General features: G+C 42.8%; 1 protein-coding gene across 3 annotated transcripts in view; it reads left to right on the top strand.

Annotated features, from left to right (window-relative positions):
- The window catches only part of LOC126328921 (serine-protein kinase ATM), a 458,551-nt gene that overhangs the window by 381,022 nt on the left and 53,991 nt on the right, over positions 1 to 23,538 (top strand). For all 3 annotated transcript variants that reach the window (XM_049996079.1, XM_049996081.1, XM_049996080.1), the window contains 2 exons: positions 2,931 to 3,041; positions 10,655 to 10,761. In XM_049996079.1, the coding sequence (XP_049852036.1) occupies positions 2,931 to 3,041; positions 10,655 to 10,761 (218 nt within the window). The remainder of the gene's footprint in view (positions 1 to 2,930; positions 3,042 to 10,654; positions 10,762 to 23,538) is intronic.

Raw genomic sequence — 23,538 nt, 5'->3', positions numbered from 1 at the left:
GTCTATAACTTAACTCATTCCGTTTACATATAGCTTGTATGTATAAGAAAAGAAAAGAATGAAAAAATAATACTATGATTCAGTACATCTGGTGGGCTACTTATGTCCATTGAAGGCTGAGGAAAGGATGGTGGTGTGCTGCTGTAAAGAGTCTGCATCTGAATAAATACGTTTCCCTTGAATACCAGGGCTGTATGGGAGGGAACGTTTGACATGGAAAGGATGGCGACAGTCAAAATATAAGTACTGTTGGCTGTTAGTAGATTTAATGTGGACAGTCAGGGTGAGATCAACATCGTGGAAGGTGGCATGGGATTTGGAATAGGATCATGTGAACTTTAATTTAAAGAAGGTATTCAGAGAGCCCAGGAATTTTAACAAGTTATCCCACCCCAGTCTTCACTGGATGTAACTATCCTACCAGCCTAGTTTAAAAGCATATTTTCCAGGCTATCACATCCAGTCCTGTTACCGCTGATCCCTTCAAAAAACAGCTTCAGAGCACATCACTTGCCACTCAGTATTATCCTGACCTTGATGGTATTAACCAGCTACTTCAACAACACAATGACTTCTTAATATCATGTTCTGGAATTAGATCCATTGTGTCTGACATTTTGCCCACCACACCTAGAACAGCTTTTCATCGCCCTCCCAATCTCCACAATATCCTTGTCAGACCCTATGCTCCTTCTGCACCCATCTCCCTACCTTTATGGCTCTTGCGACCATCCCCATTGCAAGACTTACCCTATGCACCCTCCTGCCACCACCTATACCAGCCCTGTAACTGACAAAACATATACTATCAAATGGAGAGCCACCTGTAAAATGGGACATGTCATATATCAGCTGTTATGTAAACTGTTCGGCTTTTTACATCGGCAGTACTACCACCAAGTTGTCAGTTGGCATGTATGGGCACAGTCAGAGAGTGTATACCAACAACATGCAATATCCTGTTGCAGAGCATGCTATACAACATGAGTCATGACATTGGCGCCTGTTTCACCACACATACCATCTGGATTCTTCCCCCAGACACCAGTTTCTCAGAACTCTGTGACGGGAACTAGCACTGCAACATGTCCTTGATTCTCTTCACCCACCTGCCTTCAATTTAAATTAATTCCTTCCATCTCAACATTCTTCAGAGTAACTACTCCTTTCTTAACTCTATTTTAGCTTTTTACATGTTTCATTTTCTGAACTGTATATTTTTTGCCATCTCTTTCCCACATCTAGCACATGCAATGTACTTAGCTTTTCACTCCTATTAACTCATCCATGTTTTAGCAGTAATTTCTGTCTTCCACCTTTACGCTCTCGGGTTTTCAAATCTCATCTGGTGCAGCCCCCAACAATCAGTGTTTCCTTCTCATCCTCTCTGGTAAACCTCCTTTTCCTTCATCCCTCTTCTTTCCCCTGCAACCATTCTGCTGGAAGGAGGCGGCACTGGCTCTGATAGCTTGCGTAAGTAAAACATTTTTTGTATGTATGTATGTATATTCTCCAGCTGCTGCTTGGTGAGTATATTTTTTTGTCTATCCAATTACATTATAGTGTCGAAAATTGATTATGTCCATTGTTAAAAACATTTTTTTGGTGTTATATTATTACAGTTTTTTAGTTTTGGTTTTTTTCCTGTACTTTACTGCAAAACCTTCCTTCCTGCCACATTTTGTGATTCTAAGTCAACAAGAAGTGCCCTATAGTTTTCGATGAGCAAGTTTTTTAGTATCAAAATATGAGACAAAAATGGCCATATCTTTTGATTTAATTGACTTAAAAGCTATTTTAAGCTGTATTTTATACTGTCAAGGGACCACAGATCTTAATATGTGACATAAATTTGAACATGTTACATCTACCCATTCCTGAAAGAAAGGGTCCTTAACCGTTGAACTAACAGACACAAAGTGATCCTGTAAGGGTTCCGTTTTTACAGATTGAAGCACAGAACCTCAAAAGTCATATGGAAGTATGATGATTTTACTGAATATCGGTTTGTACTTTCAGAACAGGTGGTTTAGATGTATATGTATTGAGAATATTATTAATTCCAATGCTGAAGTGATGAAGACCTGATTGTAAAAACTACAAGTAATAATCATTCTTTGAGCATAAGGAATAAAACTAAAGATACAACATCATGTGAATGAACAAGGTGAATAGTGTGCATGGCCCAGGGTTTGAAACTAGAAGGAAATGAATATTTATACATAGGCAAGTGTAAGATATGAAATAATGTGTGGGAGTGAAATAGTTATTTCTCCAATCTCTATTTATGTTCTACAGGAAATCTGTAGGATTTGTTCTTCACATTATTTATTCCATCCACATTTTTGCACAATTTTTTAAGCCTGAAAGAAAGTGTCCTCAATATTAGAAGCTCATATTTGCACTCATGTTGACTGGTGGCTCTTTAACAAATGATAGTCTTGTGAAACTTCAGTGACCAACATCTTTTGTGTGCCTGTCCATTAAATCATACTTCACAAGACAGTACAATCGTAGATTAAGTAAATGCTGGATGCACACAATGTCTGTATTGTAGGCATCACATTGTGAGAAGAAAATAGTATTAGTAATATCTGTCTTTGTCTGCAGTGAAAAAACAATTAAAATGATAACACGCTGTATACAAATACTTGTAAAGAATTAGTTAAATGAAAAAATTGACACACTTCCATTAACTTGTTAGTATAGTAGCAAAAAATTTGATTGTGGTGCAAAATTAAACCTGATGGGCGTGTTACTTTCTCTGTTTATGAAGAACCAATCCTGCTCTCCATTTCATCTTCTTGCAGTAAATGATTGTCCAGTCTCTGTTGATGCACATCTATATATGCCAGTTGATCTTTTTTTTTTTAAAAATATAGTTGCTAGTGCAGCATGACTTGGGTTATACATAAAAATTTCAATTGCAGGTCAAATTCCAAGAGGGGAGCTTCTAACTAAGTTAAAGAACTGTGATACTGTACTAGTACCAACACTGACAATTCCAGTAAAGCCTAATTGCCAATACAGCAACATTATTGGTAAGTGAAACTATCTCTCTCTCTCTCTCTCTCTCTCTCTCTCTCTCTCTCTCTCTCTCTCTCTCTCTCTCTCTATCCATCTCCACACTTTCTGTCACTCACCAAATAAGTTTCCTAATGAATAGATTGTACAGTACTGTTCATTTGACACTGCACGAGAATGTGCTACTTTTGGTTTGTAGACATTTCAAGGAATGTACATAATTAGGCTATGTTTATATTAGTAACTATCACTCTTGTTCAGTTAATACTGATCTTAAACTGATGCATTGACAGAGAGACACATTTGCATGTGCTATCATTACAATTGCTCGTGCGTGCATGCATGCAGCCCATTGATAAAGTGAGTATCATGTGGCAATTCATTAGCAGCAGAAGTGGAAATGTTGCAGGCTTTTTAGAATGGCCTTATACAGCTGTAACATTTCTGTTGAGTTACCACATGAGACATCATTGTGCTGCACCATTTTGTTTCAGAATGTAACTCTTCAGGCATTCCCGGCGAGATCTTGACATGTGGAATAATCGGGTCTACTGCCGGATGTTTGTGTTGCTCTGGCACAATATTTCGGCCATGTAATTCATTGCCTTCTACGAATTACGTGGCCGAAATATTGTGCCAGAGTGACACAAACATCCGGCAGTAGACCTGATTATTCCACTTGTTTCAGAATATCTAGTGGCATGCTACAGTACTGGCATTGGGGTGCAAGGATTTCAGTATGTACCAAGGCTGCAGACATGTATAGCCAAACAAACAAATTAGTTGCATGAATGTGATAATTCAAATTTTATGACTACCCTTTGTTGCATTAAGTATGCAACATATAATATTAATTCATTAAATTATTGCTTCCAGGGTCTTTTTATTCAAGTAATCCAAAATGCTGTTTACAGTCAACAAGATCTCTAAACTTTCAGTCACTCCAACGGAGGTGTATATGCATATTTTAATGCATATAACTTTGATTTACCTCTTATATCAGAGAGGTGGGATCCTTTGGGGGAAAGAAAAGAAAAACCTCTGAAATACATCCTACTGGTCCAGACATATTACAACAGGTGTTTGAGCCATTAGGGTCCCAAAAAATACGTGATTATCCTGTAGTAGCAGAAACACATATGAAAAGAGAGACACTGTGTCTGTATCTTCAGGACACAACCATCAAAATTTTTATGTCTTGTGCTGGGATCCTACTTTCTCCACAGAGTAATTTAAGTGGTGACAGAGCTATGAATAGGGTGACATTATACTTTAGTATACTTTGGCTTGTCCCACTCACCATCAGGTTGCAGACTGCTTGCTACGGTCGTCTACGCATCACTGAAAAGGCACAGTGTACTTCCCACACTGAAATCCAGGTAACAGAAAGACACTTGTAGTTCTAATTCTGCACTTTCGTCTGCCATAGCTACTTATTGGAGATTTTATTGAAGCATTATGTGCCTTGGGATTTCAATGCCACCTGCGTTGGGTCAAGTTCTTGAGCAAATCATTGTATCAGAAGATTCTTTTCTATACAGAAGTAAACTGATACATTTTGTCCCAGGCACAGGGTCATTCTCAACCACTGACCTTTCCTTCCTCATCCTCGCAGAAATTGCAGAGATGAAGTTAGACCTGCAGTCAGGTGACCCATGACCCCTTTCTTGTCTGCATACACTTACCAGACAGAAGAATGCCACACTGTCATCAAGAGCAGGCAGATGAAACCTGTCACAAGAATGAGCTTCCCACTAGAGTGTGGGAGATGAACAGGAAGATTTCTGATAGAGAAAGGTCGCATATGTATCTGCCAAAATGAATGATGATACAATTTTCACTCCTTAACCTCTTATAGCACAGACAGTAGCCCCTTACTTCCATGAGGAGACATCTGATGGAAACAGAGAAACATCAGAAAGAAGCATCGGAGAGGTGTGGATAGACTTACGTCAAAACAACCGAGGAATATGTAATTCCCTGTTCTCTTTAGGAGAGCTGGCTAATATTTTGTCTGCTGTTAAGGATACAGCCCCAGGATCAGGTGCTATTATACAGGGTAAAGCGAAATTCGTGCACTCGCGCTTCGCAGCACGACTCCCCACATGCCAGTGATAAAAAATGTGTCTCACAAAATTGCATCTGGCAAGTACATCCGCCAGAAAAAGGACGTTAAAGAGTGACAATCTGGCAACACTGTAACCACATGTGTGGTAACTACCCCTGTCAGTTCATATTAGTTGTGCTGTACAGTTCGTGAGTGGATAGAGTTTTGGTTTAGCATGCATGAGATTGATGGTTCGATCCTGGGTTGAGGTATATGTTTTTTATTTGGTAAATCTAGTCCAGGTGGTACGGTATCTGGCATCTTTATTGGCAACAGCGATTGCAGTGGGTCTTCTAGAAAACATTTGCATTTAGATACTACAACCGTAGAAATGGAGGATTGATCAGCTTTCAAAGAACCCCTTTCCACTTCGTGGACATGAATTTATTCGCACGACTTCATCTACCAGATGCAAAACCTGATTTTCTTGTGCCCACCTCCAATGGTCCCATGGATTAGTACCAACTATTATTCTTGCCTCGTTCAGGTCCATTACATTTTGTTAGGGCCTACTTTATCGGTAGAACAAGCAACATGCTTTGTGAATAATGTTCAAACTTGGTTACTATTTGTATGTGTTATCACCATGGTCCCACTAATTATGCCTTTCAACATTGAGTCTGGTAACTGCATGCTGTTTAGTATGTGTCTCAATGCATCATCATCATTATTATTATTATTATTATTATTATTATTGAAATTGTGGAAACATCACGTCTGTTACTGTTAGGGAAATAGTGTAATTTGAAACCAAACGTTTCACAATTAGTGTTGTTGGGATGAATCGTGCAGAGCGATATCTGTCAGAGGGGTAATGCACCTTAGGTAGGACTGTGTGCAGGACTGACGGTGTGTTTATACGGTATGCGCTGTCCACCTGACAGGCCCCAATGTACATGGGTATACTATCAAATTTTCTCATTGTAAACTAGTGTGTCAGGCGTATGGCATACTCAACCCATGACTGTGGATATGCTTCTGGGCCTTGTTGCATGTGATACAAGGCTGGTGTTGCCACTCGTAAATATGGTGCTAGATGTCCTCGTCAATGCCATCCAGATAAAAATGTGTTTCGTCATCTGGAGCTGCGCCTTCGGGAATCAGGTTCTCTCCTTCCACCATTGTGTGACAGTGGTCATCCACGCACTCGTCGTACTCCAGCTACTGAAGAAGCTATTCTGGAGGTCATACACCAAGAACCTCAGTGAAGTACACGTAGCGTAGCAGGGTAGCTGTGTGTCTTGCAAGGCATGGTTATTAACGTGCTGCACGAGCATGGGCTGCACTCCTGTCATTATGCTTTCACGCAACACCTGCATCCTGCAGAACTCCATAAGTGGTCACAATTCTGTGAATAGTTCCAACAACAATAGGAAGCCAACGATGACTTTGTGAACACCTTAATATGGTCAGATGAAGCAACATTTACTCCTGAGGGTGTCTTCAATATGCACAATGCCCACTATTGGTGATAGGCTAACCCACACGTCAGCTGTGACTGGGGTATCAAGTTCGCTTTGGTATCAACATCTGGGCCGGAATATTAAGCGATAAGTGTTTGGGCCCCTACATGTTGCCTGACTGGTTGATTGCACGAAATTATCATGCATTCCTCTCAAACTATCTGCCCGATGTACTGGAAGATGTTCCACTGCATGTTCGGCAGAGGATACGGTTCCAACATGATGGTGCACATCCACACTGTGGAATTAATGTGTGACAGTATTTGGACAAAACATTTCCAGGGAAATGGCTTGGACGTGAAGGTCCAGTTGTATGGCCACTGCTTTCACCTGATGTAAATCCCTGGATTTGTTCCTGTGGAGACACCTAAAGGAGCACGTGTACTCCACCAACGAATGTGAAAGAATTGATAGCACATGTTCATGCTACTCTTGTTACTGTGAATGCAGCTTTGCTGCAAAGGGCCCAGTGCTGTATGATCTGGCTGGTTGTGCAGTGTCATCGCCAGATTGGAATGACTCCTTACCCTCTCCCTTAAAACCCACATCCTTTCGTCTTTCTCTCTCCTTCCCTCTTTCCTGATGAAGCAACCGTGGGTTGCAAAAGCTTGAAATTGTGTGTGTGTGTGTGTGTGTGTGTGTGTGTGTGTGTGTGTGTGTGTGTGTGTGTTTGTTATTGTTTCTATCAACGTACCAACGCTTTCGTTTGGTAAGTCACAGAATTTTTGTTTTTAGATATTTTTATAATATTTTATATATTTTCTCTACATTCTATGCTTTATTTATTTCAATGTGTCAAAAAGCCACGTGAATAATAATAATAATAATAATAATAATAATAATAGTAACAATAACAATATAGTCTACAAATGTTAAACCAAATTTTTATTTATTCACCAATATTCATGTAATATATATTTACTAAGGAATTGTAATCAGTATGTTTCTGTTACAGAACTATGTTTATTGAGAGTGATCCAAAAATAATTCATTTATTTCTCAACTGGTTTACACATACCTGTACAAAAATAGAAAAAAGATTATTGCATTGAACTCTGGTTGTGAAATTGGTGATATTTTGTAATGAACACAAATATTTAACTGAATCGTGTTCACAAGATAAGAGTGTCCACGAAAAGTTGTCGATCAACGAGGAATCTACACATAATTACTTCTCCTGTACTGTCAGTTGCAATAACGAAAAGCTTTGTATCTAAGTCACTGCTTCATACTACATGCAGTTGGCCATCACCATTTGGAACCCTCTGCAGATATTAATAATGAGCAAGTACAAACTCACAAAAATAATATCTTCTTGAAAAGTACATTTATACTTCTTTATATCTTGGCTTACCTCATTCCATTATAAATATTATTTTCTTCAGAGTGTTGCTCATGATATAATTTCGACACATGACTTTCCTCCCTCAGAAATGCACCTTTGTCACAGTAAGTGTCCACCAAACTCAACAGTTCTTCACTAGTTTAGCATTTTTGGGAGTATAATTTGGTCAATACATCCCCTTCATCAGATGCATGTTTTAAGATTGCCCTTCATGCTGCATTGTTGATCATATCACAAGATCTCTGTCAACATTTCAGCATTGCCAGATCTGATCTCTCATCTTCTCTACAGTGAACAAGAACATATATTGTTTGGGGCTGGTCATCACAAGGAGTAATTATGTAATATAAGTGTGAATTGTGTGTTGTCAGTTAATTACAGTAATTGTGGAGAAATACTTTATTTGTCTTTAGTGTTCTGTCTTTCTTTAATGTGCTTGTATGGGCTTTCAGTCATCTGTTGGTGATTGTAGGAAATGTACGTGTGGTAATATGGTTTATGTTAACAATCTCTAATTGTAGCCTGTTTGTAGCTGTTAATTCTGATGCATATGTTTACAGTGTATTATAACTTATTGTTTGCTGTTACTCTTGCTCCTGAAGTCTTTATATCAACTGGTGGCTGTACATGTCCTGTCAGCTGATCCCTTCTTTGACTCAAGTTATATCACAAGTTTCTTTACTTTCCAGTTCTGTTCAGTACCTCGTCATTACTACTTACGTGATCCACCCTTCTGATCTTCGGCTTTCTTCTGTAGCACCATATTTCAAAAGCTCCTGTTATCTTCTTGTCTAAACGGTGGATCGCCTACGTTTCCCTCGTGTACAAGACTACATTCCAGAAAACGCCTTCGGAAAAAACTTCTTAAAAATTAATTTCATATTCGGCATTCACAAATTTGTCTTCTTCTTTTGTCATTTCCACTCTACATTTTATACACCCTAATCCTGCCATCATCATAAATAGCAGAACTCATCTATTTTTAGTGTCTCATTTCCTAATCTAATTCCCTCAACATTGCCCGTTTTAATTGAAGTGCATTCCGTTATGGTACCGTTATTTTGCTTTCATTAATGTTCATCTTATAGCCCCCTCTCAAGACACTGGCAATTCCACTAAACTACATTTCATGGGCGTTTGCTGTCATGCATAAAGAAAGCCATATTCACAAACATAATATGTGTACAAGACAAACTTGTAACTCACCATTTTCACGCACTGCGTTTCAGGCGAGGAAAAGGACTTCTGAAAATTAAAACTTGAGTAATCCAAACCAGAAAATCTGCGTATACAACAAGTTGTTTTTTTTTTTTACAAAATAGTAAAAGTTTTGTGGCAAAAATAAACAGCCATTATTAATCATTCAGCAAAAAGACATTGTGTACATATATGAAGAAAAGATGGTCCATTCTAAGTTGTGTACCATAAAAATGTTATAAAATACAGAAAGGAATCAATAAAGACACTGAAATATTTTAGTGTAGGTTTGGAATAGATGGAATACAAAGACTAACTACACCTCAGCAACCTTTTTTCCTACCTTCACTATGTGTTCCATATTACTCCTATTTCCTTACTTCATCTGATTCTCCAATCTTGTATTAGCAATAAAGCTTTCATTCATTATTATGAGTTGATAAGCATTCACAGTATCACCATAGTTTGAGTCTTGAATGGGACTACACCTGTCTTACAAGGAGACCATGTTTATAATGTTCAGAATTCAAATATCAGCTACCAAAGCATGGAGACTCAGTACTTGAAAGTTCTCAAGAAAATAAACTTTGCACGTCTTTGTAAGTGTTTGTAATACAGCTGATTTTTAAACGGCCAGCATCGCTCTGTGGCAGAATGCTTACTTGCCATGTGGTGAGCCTGGTTTCAATTCCTCATTGATGCCAAATTTCTTAACAAACTATCATGTTCTACAAGCTTCTCCATAAAGCATAAAATACATAAAGATGGAAAAAAATCAGTAGAGCTCAAGACTGGTAATCACTCAATCACTGCTTTGATTCTTGTTTTCCCATTCAGTGCATATATCTGTGTCATTTAAATAGAAACTCCATAGAATATATGCAAATTAACACATGTCAAACATCTTCTCATTTCTAATTGCATATCACACACAAAAATCCAGTTTTTGCTGCAAATATAAGTTCTTAATAACCAATCTTTTATTTGAAAACTGCCAATGAAAAAGGTTAAATAACAAAAAAAGAACATTACAAATTAAAATTTTTCATATTTATGTATCTTCATGGAAATGCTTGTAAAACAGGCTCCTTTATTAAAAAAATTTGCATCAAGCAGGAATCAAAGAAAGGTTCACTACATTCTAACTAAAATTAGGGTATTAAAGACACTCAGTACTTGAAAGTCAATTTTCTTGAAAAGTTCTGAAAGATGCCTCAAATTGCTTTGGTTGGTTGAAATTTCAGTTATGAACTTCACATACCATAAATTAAGAAAATACAAAAATCCAATTGCCATGTGGTCTCCCTGTTAGGAAAAACATCTATCACATTGTAAGCAAATAAGGCTACTTTTCTTGTATAGATATTTTCTGTTATTTAATGTTTGTTATTTGTTGCTTATTCAAATTGGCAAGAAGAATCTTACGATGTTTTCATACTGTATATAAGTGAAGTGCCTAGCAACTTCGGAGAAACATTACTTGAAATGATGTAATTCAGACAAATTTCTCACGTACAGGTATTGCAGGATTTGAAAAAACTTATCAGATGGTGGGTGGAGTGAATGCACCAAAAAAAATTGTATGCATTGGAACAGATGGCATTAAACGACCTCAGCTAGTGAAGGTTAGCAGATTCTTGATTAGTATATAATCTCCAAGGTTAAAATGTGTAGAATTTAGTGGTTTTGTCGTAAGCTTTCGTGTATTTGTAACATCAGATGTGCTTTTTCATGTGCTTTATGAATAGGAAAAACCACACTTATAATGTTTCTATCATTCAAAAATGATCAATACTATAAGTTTCTGACATTTACAATATCCAGCTATACACATGTTTTAGCAGGGTGGCGATTCTTTTGGAAAATATGGAATTCTCCGGGAGCTGCATTTTACCTGGAAGAATCAGGGAAATCTCATGGAATTTCATAAAATCTCAGGGAATTCTGCATTTGTAACATTGTATGGAAGTTAAACTACTGCTTAGGGCTGGTATATAATTCACCATTAATTTATAAGGAGCTTCTGGACACCATCTTCCTTCTCACTCCTGGAATTCTGAGCTAAATTTTTTTCTGAATTTGAGTAACCATCCTGGTTAAGTGTCCAACTTTGTGTGGAAGTAATGGCTGGTACCTTTCCGGGCTATTCAAGTACTAAAATGAGAAATTGTTGAGAGAACCTCCTAAAGAACTGTTTTCTCACAGCCCACAAAAAATGTAAATTATGAAATTATTCAGTCCCATACTTCCATCAGTGTTCTAACACTTCAGACTATAACTGTCATAAGGTGGCAGTGCTGTCTGCCTTTGTTGATATCACAACTGTCAATAGTCTCATTATTTTCAGTCTTCTACTCTCACATTTATGACATAAAATTATACTTTGCACAGTTAATGTGTTTTCAGAATAAAAAATACTGCAGAATCAGTATTCATACTCTGTACTTTGCAGGAATATTCTATTTTACACATTAAAAACAATGTCCACTGTGAAATAAATATACTTACTTATGCCGAGATAGTATTATGTGGCCCCTCAACAGATGTCCATTTACAAACAGCGCATTATCAATGGACATTTACCCGCAAAATTAAAATTATTTCACATTTGCTAAAGTAAAATACTGTATCAGCATTAACGTTCATATTGTATGTTAACAACTTAACAGCTAACATTGATTGCAACCGTAGATTACTCACAGATGATGATGATGATGATGATGATGATGATGATGATGATAACAACATTGGGACCCAAACAGTCACTAAATAACCTGCATGTAGTCCTTCAAAATATATTTTTAACTTGCAAACACACCTGAATGAAAGGAACAGAATATACAGTGTCCACAAGCAGTTTTGCCTGGTGGGACATCTGTAGTAGCCATTAACTACAGACATAATACCTCCTTAATAGCCTAATTCAAACTGAAAGAGTAACAATTAAGTGAGGATAATAGTGAAACAATCACTTGGGTTCACTTATGTGTAAAAGAAGTGACAGACTTTGATTCAAGCTACATTTTGTCTGCAACAGAGGTAACAAAAATGGTTTTATGTATTATAATGGAATACTGCAGGAGCTTGAAGTTCATGTTGGGCTAATGGGGTGCATGAAGTGAACGTGAAAAATAGCCATGTGAGTGATAATAGTTTTGTTTCACTCACAGGAGAACTTCACAGAGATACTGAAAAATCGGATCTAGGAGATCATCATAGAATACCAACTACCTTGTAAAAGTCTATTTCTAAATTTCAAGATCTATTTTGAAGAAGAAGTATCACATAACATTACTATTCTGTACATAAAACTCCTAAATGATTATAACATCATATTGAACGAAATATGTAAGCAATTATTTTTCTTCACTCTGCTTCCATAAAAGACATAGGAGGAAAGCTAAATGCATAACACAGTAAAAAGTGAGCTCAGCTATCAGGGATATGCAAAATTTAGATGTAGCTATAAAAGAGCAAAATCAAAGTACAAGCTGCCTCGTAGAAATGTATTGGACATTATTGGCTGTTGAAGGTATCTGGATCCAGACGCGAGGGAACATTATACTGTGAACTAAGTTGGGAGACTTCTGTAGTGAAATGTGCATTTTATGTTGTAATGTACTCATTAATCACAAAGTCACAAGTTAGTTTTAGTATGGCATTATAAACCATTTTAAGGTTACATATGAACTCAGTTAGTTTTCGTGTTTCAAATTCCATATGTTTTTGTTTCTTGTTCATACCTGTTGTTTGTGTTTGTCTAGTTTATTCAGAGTTTTCACGTATGCCAGAATTATTATCTTTTTCCCTTTTTGTCATTCTTTTGTTTCATTCTGCACTCTTATTTGTGTCTTGTTTTCATTAAATCACTTTTCGGAAGTTCTTTTGTCTTAACTGTGCTTTATGTGTTTGTCCTGTGTGTTCTTAATAGAAAAGTTTTGTTTGGTTCTTGGGCACATGTTAATGCAGTATAGCAAATGTTCCACATAATCTTATTAGTCATTTGTAATACATGCCTATGTATAGAATGTCACTTCTAAGAGTAATCAGGTGCGTTTTGTAATGTAAAGTCCAAAATTAGTGTAGTACAATATTAGTTTTGTTTATATGTATCAACAGAGACAGTAAAACATAAAGAATAACTAGTACTCCAGCAGCAACCTGGCCCACACTATCTGCTACCGCCACACAGCTGTGCTGCTCTGCCACTCCTCGAGTACTGGTTGTTCTTTGTGTTTTATTGACCCTGTTAAAATGTATCGCACTAGACAATTTTGGACTGCTGTATCGAATGGGCACTTAAAATTCTGCTTATAATCTCCTTTTAAAAATCTTTGCACTGACACTAGGTGTCACATGAACAGTATTTGGGCTGACTCCAGCTACACATTGCAAAAAAGAAATTGCAAATACTTGTCTAAATATCATAGAAAATGCATCTGATAGTATAAAACATAACATAACAACAAAATATTTTAGAAACAGTTAATCACATGAGAAAACCAAAATCCAAAATAATAAGAAAAAATGTGGGCTTATTATTATTTGTTTAGCTCAAATATTATAATTTGTACTACACTCCTGGAAATGGAAAAAAGAACACATTGACACCAGTGTGTCAGACCCACCATACTTGCTCCGGACACTGCGAGAGGGCTGTACAGGCAATGATCACACGCACGGCAGAGCGGACACACCAGGAACCGCGGTGTTGGCTGTCGAATGGCGCTAGCTGCGCAGCATTTGTGCACCGCCGCCGTCAGTGTCAGCCAGTTTGCCGTGGCATACGGAGCTCAATCGCAGTCTTTAACACTGGTAGCATGCCGCGACAGCGTGGACGTGAACCGTATGTGCAGTTGACGGACTTTGAGCGAGGGCGTATAGTGGGCATGCGGGAGGCCGGGTGGACGTACCGCCGAATTGCTCAACACGTGGGGCGTGAGGTCTCCACAGTACATCGATGTTGTCACCAGTGGTCGGCGGAAGGTGCACGTGCCCGTCGACCTGGGACCGGACCGCAGCGACGCACGGATGCACGCCAAGACCGTAGGATCCTATGCAGTGCCGTAGGGGACCGCACCGCCACTTCCCTGCAAATTAGGGACACTGTTGCTCCTGGGGTATCGGCGAGGACCATTCGCAACCGTCTCCATGAAGCTGGGCTACGGTCCCGCACACCGTTAGGCCGTCTTCCGCCCACGCCCCAACATCGTGCAGCCCGCCTCCAGTGGTGTCGCGACAGGCGTGAATGGACGGACGAATGGAGACGTGTCATCTTCAGCGATGAGAGTCGCTTCTGCCTTGGTGCCAATGATGACCGTATGCGTGTTTGGCGCCGTGCAGGTGAGCGCCACAATCAGGACTGCATACGACCGAAGCAGACAGGGCCAACACCAGGCATCATGGTGTGGGGAGCGATCTCCTACACTGGCCGTACACCTCTGGTGATCGTCGAGGGGACACTGAATAGTGCACGGTACATCCAAACCGTCATCGAACCCATCGTTCTACCATTCCTAGACCGGCAAGGGAACTTGCTGTTCCAACAGGACAATGCACGTCCGCATGTATCCCGTGCCACCCAACGTGCTCTAGAAGGTGTAAGTCAACTACCCTGGCCAGCAAGATCTCCGGATCTGTCCCCCATTGAGCATGTTTGGGACTGGATGAAGCGTCGTCTCACGCGGTCTGCACGTCCAGCACGAACGCTGGTCCAACTGAGGCGCCAGGTGGAAATGGCATGGCAAGCCGTTCCACAGGACTACATCCAGCATCTCTACGATCTTCTCCATGGGAGAATAGCAGCCTGCATTGCTGCGAAAGGTGGATATACACTGTACTAGTGCCGACATTGTGCATGCTCTGTTGCCTGTGTCTATGTGCCTGTGGTTCTGTCAGTGTGATCATGTGATGTATCTGACCCCAGGAATGTGTCAATAAAGTTTCCCCTTCCTGGGACAATGAATTCACGGTGTTCGTATTTCAATTTCCAGGAGTGTAGTTTACAAATAATTGGTGCGTGCATCCTGTGCTGCTTGTGAAAGTAATTGGCATTAAGTATCGTTCAGAGATGAACAGAATACGCAACTCAAAGAGTCTTCGCAGTTAGATGCAGAAAAGTAAATTCTCTGGTAGAGAGGAGAATAAATTGTAAAAGCAGTTAAAACTGTTCCTCCCTGATAATCCTTACAGTATCAAACAGTACTATGCAAAAGTAATGAAGATCAAGGGACCTGAAAAACTCACATATGCAATAAATGGCAATATAAAAGGGTTGAATAAAAAGTAATGCCTCCACCTTCATTAACTGGGTTTGAATGGGAATATTTTAACAAATCAAATACAGAAATGATCCTTAGAATGTGATCTTTAATTACATATATTCATTTTTCCACATAATCACTAGCCAATTGGATACATTTCTGCCAATGAGAACAAGTTTTCTGAAGCCATCACAGAAGAAGTTGACACTCTGTTTCCACAACCACAGTCTCTTGGTTCTCTGTGTCTTCATCAGAAGCATAATGATGTCCCCGCAGATCGTCTTTCAGTATCGGTAACAGATGGACGTCAGATGGTGCTGAATCCGGACTGTATAGAGGATGCCGTATGGTGGTGCGATTCAGTCTCCGAAGTTCTGCTGTGGTGGTGGCACGTGAAATGTGCGGTTTGACATTGTCTTGCTGCAGGAAAACATTTCCCTTTCCCTGTGGAACTCCTGTTAGCCATTGTTTCAGAGTTCGCAGCATTGCGATGTAACGCACTGAATTTATTGTTGAGGAAATCAACATAGAAACACCATCTGCATCCCAGAACACTGTGGTCATGATTTTTCCAGCTGAGGGCTGCGTCTTTAATACCTTTTTCTGGAATGAGACTTTGTATCGATATTCCATAGACTGATGTTTTGTCTCCATATTGTAATGGTGTACCCACGTTTTGTCTCCTGACACAATTGAATGGAGACGTGTCACCTTCATTCTCGTAACGTGAGAGGAGTTCCTGGCAAATTTCAAGTCTCAGGTCTTCCGATAGCCAAGCAAAGCAATAATGTGACCTACACGTTCTTGTGAAATGCAAATTATGCTTGCAATTTCTCTGTGAGTAATACGATGATCATCCTGAAGCAATCTGTCAACAATTTGCTTGTGAAACTTAGTGGTTGCTGTCACAGGCTGTCCAACGCTTTGTTTGTCACGCAAGTCAGATGTTCCCGCCTCAACATGTTTAAACGTACTCGCCCAAGGACGTAAAGTACTCACATCAACACAATCACCATAAACTGCTTTCATTTTCTGATGAATCTCCTTTGGGGTGACACCGTCTGCTGGCAAGAATTCAATGACGGCACATTGCTTAAATTGTATTGACCAACCGTCTGCGCAGGGTTCCATACTTTACACTGTAACAACACAACCATTCAGTGCTAAGCCTTCCCACCAACTGGAGCTGTAGAGAAGAGGCTACGGAATAAGCCAGTACCTACTGCATACCAATGCTGCCAACTGTTGAAGAGTTACGAAAGTAGAAGCATTACATTTCAGTCAACCATTGTAGATGTGAATTCTGTCTCAAAATACAAAATAACCTAGTAAACGATATTTCATAGTGTATTGTATTGAGACAAATTATTTTTGTCAGAGATAGTTTGAAATAGCTTTTTTTTGTGCACATGTATCTAAAAAGTAACGAGTTTTTGATTACTTTTACTGCACATTATCTGGCAAAGCCCAATGTGGAAAGATATTGAGTGTAAGAATGTATTTGCAAAATAAGAAGTGCATTAATGTAGTGATGTAGCAGTGCACTCCATGCTCCGGTGCCTTACCAGTAGTGGGTGATATGAGTGATGTATAAGATACATGCAACATAAGGCATTGTAGGACTCAACCATGGATATTTGAACATCCATCATTGGGTTTGAATATCTCTTTCACAGCACCAAAAGAGAACAACAATGTCCATGACAGTGTATCAGTTCCAGTTTCACAAACAGACCAAATGTGGGTGTACGCTGCTACCCTAAGAGGGGGTACAGGGCTTGTTTCCTTGCACTGCTCCCTTCCCATACAGTGGTCATAATTCTAGTTCATGCTCATGGACGACTCCCAGTTTATAGTGTCCGCACTTTGCACCGTAGCGATCAGAAGAGAAAACCCGTCAATTTATTTTCATCACGCCGAAACCCTTTCCTTAGCGTGCAGATAGAATTATTTTCAGTTGTACCTCTGCTCTAAGTATCTTGTTGGTTCTATCTTTAGCACTGTCAAGTATAGGTCACAATGATATAAATGGCCACGAAAATTTGAAATCAGTATTCTGGAGATTTTGTAATAATTGCATTGGATAGACAAAGAAAAATAATGTTGAAAAACACCTTAAATCAGAGCAGCACTCTGTTCATGGGCAGGAAAATGCTGCTGCTCAAGAGAAACAGCCATTTGTTGAAAGCTTAAATAGTCCCCAAAAGAAGAAAGTGAGAAGAGACCATTTTAGAAAACAACTTGAAATTTTTGCAAAGGCCAACATTCCAGTCAAAAAAGCTCCACATACAGCAATTTTGTTTTCTTCACAGTCAATTTCAAAGCAGTACTACAGCTTTATCTTCAGGTACACTGTGTGTCAGCCTTTTAAAATTGTACAACTAAAAATTTAAAGAAAAAAATGTAAATTTCATTACAACTGCTGCTGCTGCTGCTGCTGCTGCTGTTGTTGTTGTTGTTGTTGTTGTTGTGGTGGTGGTCTTCAGTCCAGAGACTGGTTTGATGCAGCTCTCCATGCTACTCTATCCTGTGCAAGCTTCTTCATTTCCCAGTACCTACTGCAACCTACATCCTTCCGAATCTGCTTATTGTATTCATGTCTTGGTCTCCCTCTATGATTTTTACCCTCCACACTGCTGTCCAATACTAAATTAGTGATCCCGTGATGCCTCAGAATATGCCCTACCAACCGATCCCTTTTTCTGGTCAAGTTGTGCCACAAATTTCTCTTCTCTCCAATTCTATTCAATACCTTCTCAATAGTTATGTGATTTACCAATCTAATCTTCAGCATTCTTCTGTAGCACCACATTTCTAAAGCTTCTATTCTCTTCTTGTCTAAGCTACGTATCGTCCACGTTTCACTTCCATACATGGCCACACTCCATACAAATACTTTCAGAAATGACTTCCTGACACTTAAATATATACTCGATGTTAACAAATTCCTCTTCTTCAGAAACACTTTCCTTTCCAATTCCAGTCTACAGTTTATATCCTCTCTACTTCGACCAACATGAGTTATTTTGCTCCCAAATAGCGAAACTCCTTTACTACTTTAAGTGTCTCATTTCCTAATCTAATTCCCTCATCATCATCTGATTTAGTTTGACTACATGCAATTATCCTTGCTTTGCTTTTGTTGATGTTCATCTTATATCCTCCTTTCAAGACACTGTCCATTCCGTTCAACTGCTCTTCCAAGTCGTTTGCTGTTTCTGACAGAATTACAATGTCCCCCCCTGCGGGTTCGGGGGTACGAATAGGCCCGCGGTATTCCTGCCTCTCGTAAGAGGCGACTAAAAGGAGTCTTCAAAGTTTCGGCCTTATGTGATGGTCCCCACTTGGGTTTGACCTGCCATTTTTCAAAATTTCCGTTGTTAGTGCGTGCCATTTGGGGAAGGACGCCTTACGTGGTTTTTCTATTGGTCCATCGTGCACCTCCATACTGCATGCTATCTATTGTTGTGTGGAGGGATTTACACCCCATGTCTTCTGGGTTGCCTCTTTCTCATCTTGTGCGCAATCCCCTTCTTAGCGCCCTGTGGACCCTTTCAACACCTAAAATCCAGCACGGTAGCCAGTCCGTTGTGGTGGGGTCGTCATGTACCCTCTTGGTGGTAGCCCCCTGACCACGCAGGGATCGCACTACAGATGCCAGAGCTGTTTCCTCCCCATGCATGCCAAGGAGTATGTGCCCATCTTGTCTGGGGCACGGGGACTCCGGGCAATGGGATATCGGCCAGGTACCCGTTGCTTTGGCTGGGTGGCGCCCTTGGGGAGAGCCCTCGTTCGGAGTAGGTGGCATCTGGGCGGATGTGGCGCAATGAAGCGCAATAAATCTCACCAAGCTGGTGGTCGCACTGCCACCAGCGTCTCTAAGCGAGGCAAAATTGAATTCGATGCTGCACAATATGATCCTCAGTCGTTCCCCTCGTTGGCTGCGCCATGGGAGGGACGCAGATCTAGTGCCAAGCAGGAGCCTTATGTACCACAATACCTTGTCTGCAGCAGGACTGATGGTGACTCCTTTCTTTCGACAAAGCCTATGTTTTTTGTGGAACACCTGGAGGATAAGTTTGGGGAAGTGGCGGGTTTGTCTAAAATGAGGAATGGGTCCATCCTCCTCAAGACGGCCTCCCCAGCCCAGTCACGGGCGTTGCTCTTGTGTGATAAGCTGGGAGACGTCCCTGTTACCGTCACTCCCCACAGTAGCTTAAATATGGTCCAGGGGATTATTTACCATCGCGACCTCTTGTTACAGTCCAATGACGAGCTGAGAGCTGACTTGGAACGACGTGGTGTGCATTTTGTCCGTCGTGTGCACAGAGGACCCAAGACCAACAGGGTGGCCACCGGTGCCTTTATCTTGGCCTTCGAGGGTGCTGTATTGCCTGAGAAGGTCAAGGTAATGGTTTACCGTTGTGACGTCAAGCCATACGTCCCTCCCCCGATGCGGTGCTTCCAGTGCTGGAAGTTTGGGCATATGTCCTCCCGTTGCCCATCCAGTGCCACATGTCGAGATTGCGGGCGCCCCTCTCATCCCGATTCTCCATGTGCGCCTCCGCTTGTCTGTGTCAACTGTGGGGAACACCACTCTCCATGCTCGCCGGACTGCCCCGTTCTTCATAAGGAGCAGAAGATTATGGAATTTAAGACCCTGGACCGGCTTACTTATCGCGAGGCAAAACTGAAATTTGAAAGGTTGCATCCTGTCCCTCTTCAAACTTCTTATGCTGCAGCTACGTTATCGTCGCCCTCGCGGGCGGCAGTTGTCGCCTCCTCTGTGCCGCCTTCAGTTGGCCCTCGGGGCCGTCCATCTCTGTCTGCCCCCCTCGTGTCTGGGGGCAAGCCTTCATCTGTTGCCCCCTTAGCAGTTGGGGGCAAACCCCCTTCTGTCACTCCCCCCGCACATGCTTCAGGAGTGACATCTGCTCCAAAACCAGGGGGCTCGATCCCTCCCCCTCCCCCTCCCCCTTCTCTGCCGGCGTCGTCTCCGCCGGCGTCGTCTCCGCCGGCGTCGTCTCTGCCGGCTCCTCTCTCGCGGAAGGTGTCCCTCGGGGCCGTCCCTTCTTCCGTTTCTTCTGCTACCCCGCCGGATGTCAGCCAGTGGCTGAAGGTTCATCCACCTGCTGGTCGTAGGGCTTCTGCGTCATCGTCAGCCTCCGACGCTCCTTCAGAGAAACTCTCCCAGCCCTCTAAGCCAAAGTACAGACGCGAGAAGAAGGACCGGAACGTGTCCAAGAAGAAGGACGCTCCGGCAGTTTCAGTACCGCCTGCTGTCAATAGCTCTGGCTCTGGGGATGCGGTGGAGATCCTCGCCTCTGCCGCGGATCTCGCCCTCACGGAACCCTCGGGGACCTCTCCTATGGACACAGCTGACTCTCGCTCGGTGGCGGCCGATGACTCTGCGGCGCCGTCGGCCTCTTAGTGGACTTAACGCCCTCCCAGTCCCTTCCTGCTTCCATTCTCCAGTGGAATTGCGGCGGTTATTTCCGCCACTTGCCTGAGCTCCGGATGCTTTTGAGTGTTTCCCCTGTTCTGTGCATTGCTCTTCAGGAAACTTGGTTTCCAGCAATGCGGACCCCTGCCCTTCGCGGTTATCGGGGATACTATAAGAACCGCGCTGACTGTCAACGAGCTTCAGGTGGAGTTTGCCTCTTTGTTCACCACACTGTCTGTAGCTCACCAGTACCCCTTCTGACGCCTTTAGAGGCAGTCGCTGTCAGGATTGAGCTCTCGCCGGCTATTACTGTTTGCTCTGTTTACGTTCCTCCGTATGGGCAACTCCCCCGACATGTCTTGGCTGCGCTGCTGGCTCAACTCTGCTGCTTCTGGGCGATTTCAATGCCCACAACCATCTATGGGGTGGGACTGTCTCCGATGACCGTGGTCGCGCTGTGGAGCATGTGTTGGCTCAGCTCGACCTTAGCCTCTTGAACACCGGTGCTCCCACGCATTTCAGTGTGGCCCATGGCTTGTTCTCGGCCATCGATCTCTCTCTTTGCAGCCCCGGACTTGTCCCATCCCTTCACTGGAGAGTTCATCCTGATCTGTGTGGTAGTGACCATTTTCCCATCTATTTGTCACTGCCCCAGTGTCATTCTTCTGGGCGCCTGCCCCGCTGGGCTCTCAACAGGGCTGACTGGCCGGCTTTTACTTCCGCTGCCACCATTGCTTCTCTCCCACAGGGTGACATTGACGAGGTGGTCCGTGTCTTGACCTCGTCAATTATTTCTGCGGCCGAGACTGCCATCCCTCGCTCTTCTGGACTCCCTCGGAGGAAGTCTGTCCCCTGGTGGTCGCCGGAGATTGCTGAGGCTATTCGCGACCGTAGGCGGGCTCTCCAGCGTCATAAGCGGCACCCGTCTCTGGAGACCCTCATCGCCTTTAAGAAGCTCCGTGCCTTGGCCCGTCGTCTTATTGCACGGCGTAAGCAGGAATGCTGGGAGAGGTACATTTCATCCTTGGGCTCCCGTGTCTCCCCGTCGCTCGTGTGGTCCCGCATCCGGCGGATTTATGGATACCAGACCCCTATGGGTGTCCCTGGAATCTCCCTGGACAGCGCTGTCTGCACGGACGCCGCCACCATTGCTGACCACCTTGCCACGCACTTTGCTACGAGCTCTGCGACTGCAACTTACCCTCCTGCCTTTCGCTCTCTAAAGGAGCGCGCCGAGCGGACGCCGTTATCGTTCCACACACGTCGTTCTGAAAAATACAATGCTCCTTTCAGCGAGAGGGAATTCCTCGCTGCTCTCGCCAATTGCCCTGATACAGCGCCAGGACCGGACTGCATCCACGCGCAGATGCTGAAGCATCTCTCCAGGGACTGCCAGAGACACATCCTCACCATCTTTAACCGCATTTGGAGCGAGGGCGTGTTCCCGTCGCAATGGCGAGAGGGTGTTATCGTTCCCATCTTGAAGCCCGGTGCGGACCCTCTGGCGGTGGACGGCTATCGTCCCATTACACTAACCAACGTTTTGTGCAAATTGCTCGAACGTATGGTGGGGCGGCGTTTGTGTTGGGTCCTTGAGTCGCGCGGTCTCCTCGCTCCATCCCAGGGTGGCTTCCGTCAGGGCCGGTCTGCTGCGGACAATTTGGTGCGGCTGGAATCTGCTATCCGTACGGCCTTTTCCCGGCGTCAGCATCTCGTTGCTGTATTTTTTGATCTGTGGAAGGCATATGACACAACATGGAGGCATCACATCCTTGCTACGTTGCGCGAGTGGGGTCTTCGTGGTCTGCTTCCAGCTTTTCTTCAAAACTTTTTATTGCGCCGCTCTTTCCGGGTGCAAGTTGGTGCTGCCTCTAGTTCATCTTATATACAGGAAAATGGGGTCCCGCAGGGCTCGGTGTTGAGCGTTTCCTTATTTCTAGTGGCCATTAATGGTCTGGCTGCAGCTGTGGGGTCGTCGGTGTCTCCTTGTTTGTATGCCGACGACTTCTGCATCTCATTTAGCTCAACGACTACGGGAGTCGCCGAACGCAGGCTGCAAGCAGCCGTTCGCAAGGCGGCATCATGGGCTCTGACTCATGGATTTCAGTTCTCTGCGGCCAAGACTCGAGTTATGCACTTCTGCAGGCGTTGGACGGTCCACCCTCATCCGGAACTTTACCTCGACGGTCACCTACTTGAAGTGGTGGACACTAGCCGCTTCTTAGGACTCGTCTTTGATGCCCGGCTCACATGGGTTCCTCATATTACTCAGCTGAAGCAAAAGTGCTGGCAGCACCTCAACGCCCTCCGCTGCCTGAGCCATGCGTCTTGGGGTGCAGATCGCAGCACGCTGTTGCGATTGTACAGAGCCCTTGTGCAGTCCAGGCTTGATTATGGGAGCCTGGCCTATGGGTCTGCATCGCCCTCAGTTGACGTTGTTGGACCCCATACACCACTGTGGGGTTCGGCTTGCAACTGGTGCTTTCCGTACGAGCCCCGTGGATAGTCTGCTGGTGGAGGCCGGGGTTCCCCCGCTGCGGATTCGCCGCCACCGACTGCTCGCCGACTATGCTGTCCACGTGCATTGCTCACCGGGCCATGCCAATCATCGCCTGCTTTTCCCTGCCAGGGTCCTCCCTCTGCCCGACCGGCGACCTAGGTCTGGGCTTTCCATTGCTGTCCGTGTCCAGTCCCTG

Source organism: Schistocerca gregaria, chromosome 2 (genome assembly GCF_023897955.1).
Source record: "Schistocerca gregaria isolate iqSchGreg1 chromosome 2, iqSchGreg1.2, whole genome shotgun sequence".
Taxonomy (NCBI): Eukaryota; Metazoa; Arthropoda; class Insecta; order Orthoptera; family Acrididae; genus Schistocerca; species Schistocerca gregaria.
The sequence above is the reverse complement of the archived record's forward strand: the minus strand, read 5'-3'. Positions and strand labels throughout refer to the sequence as shown.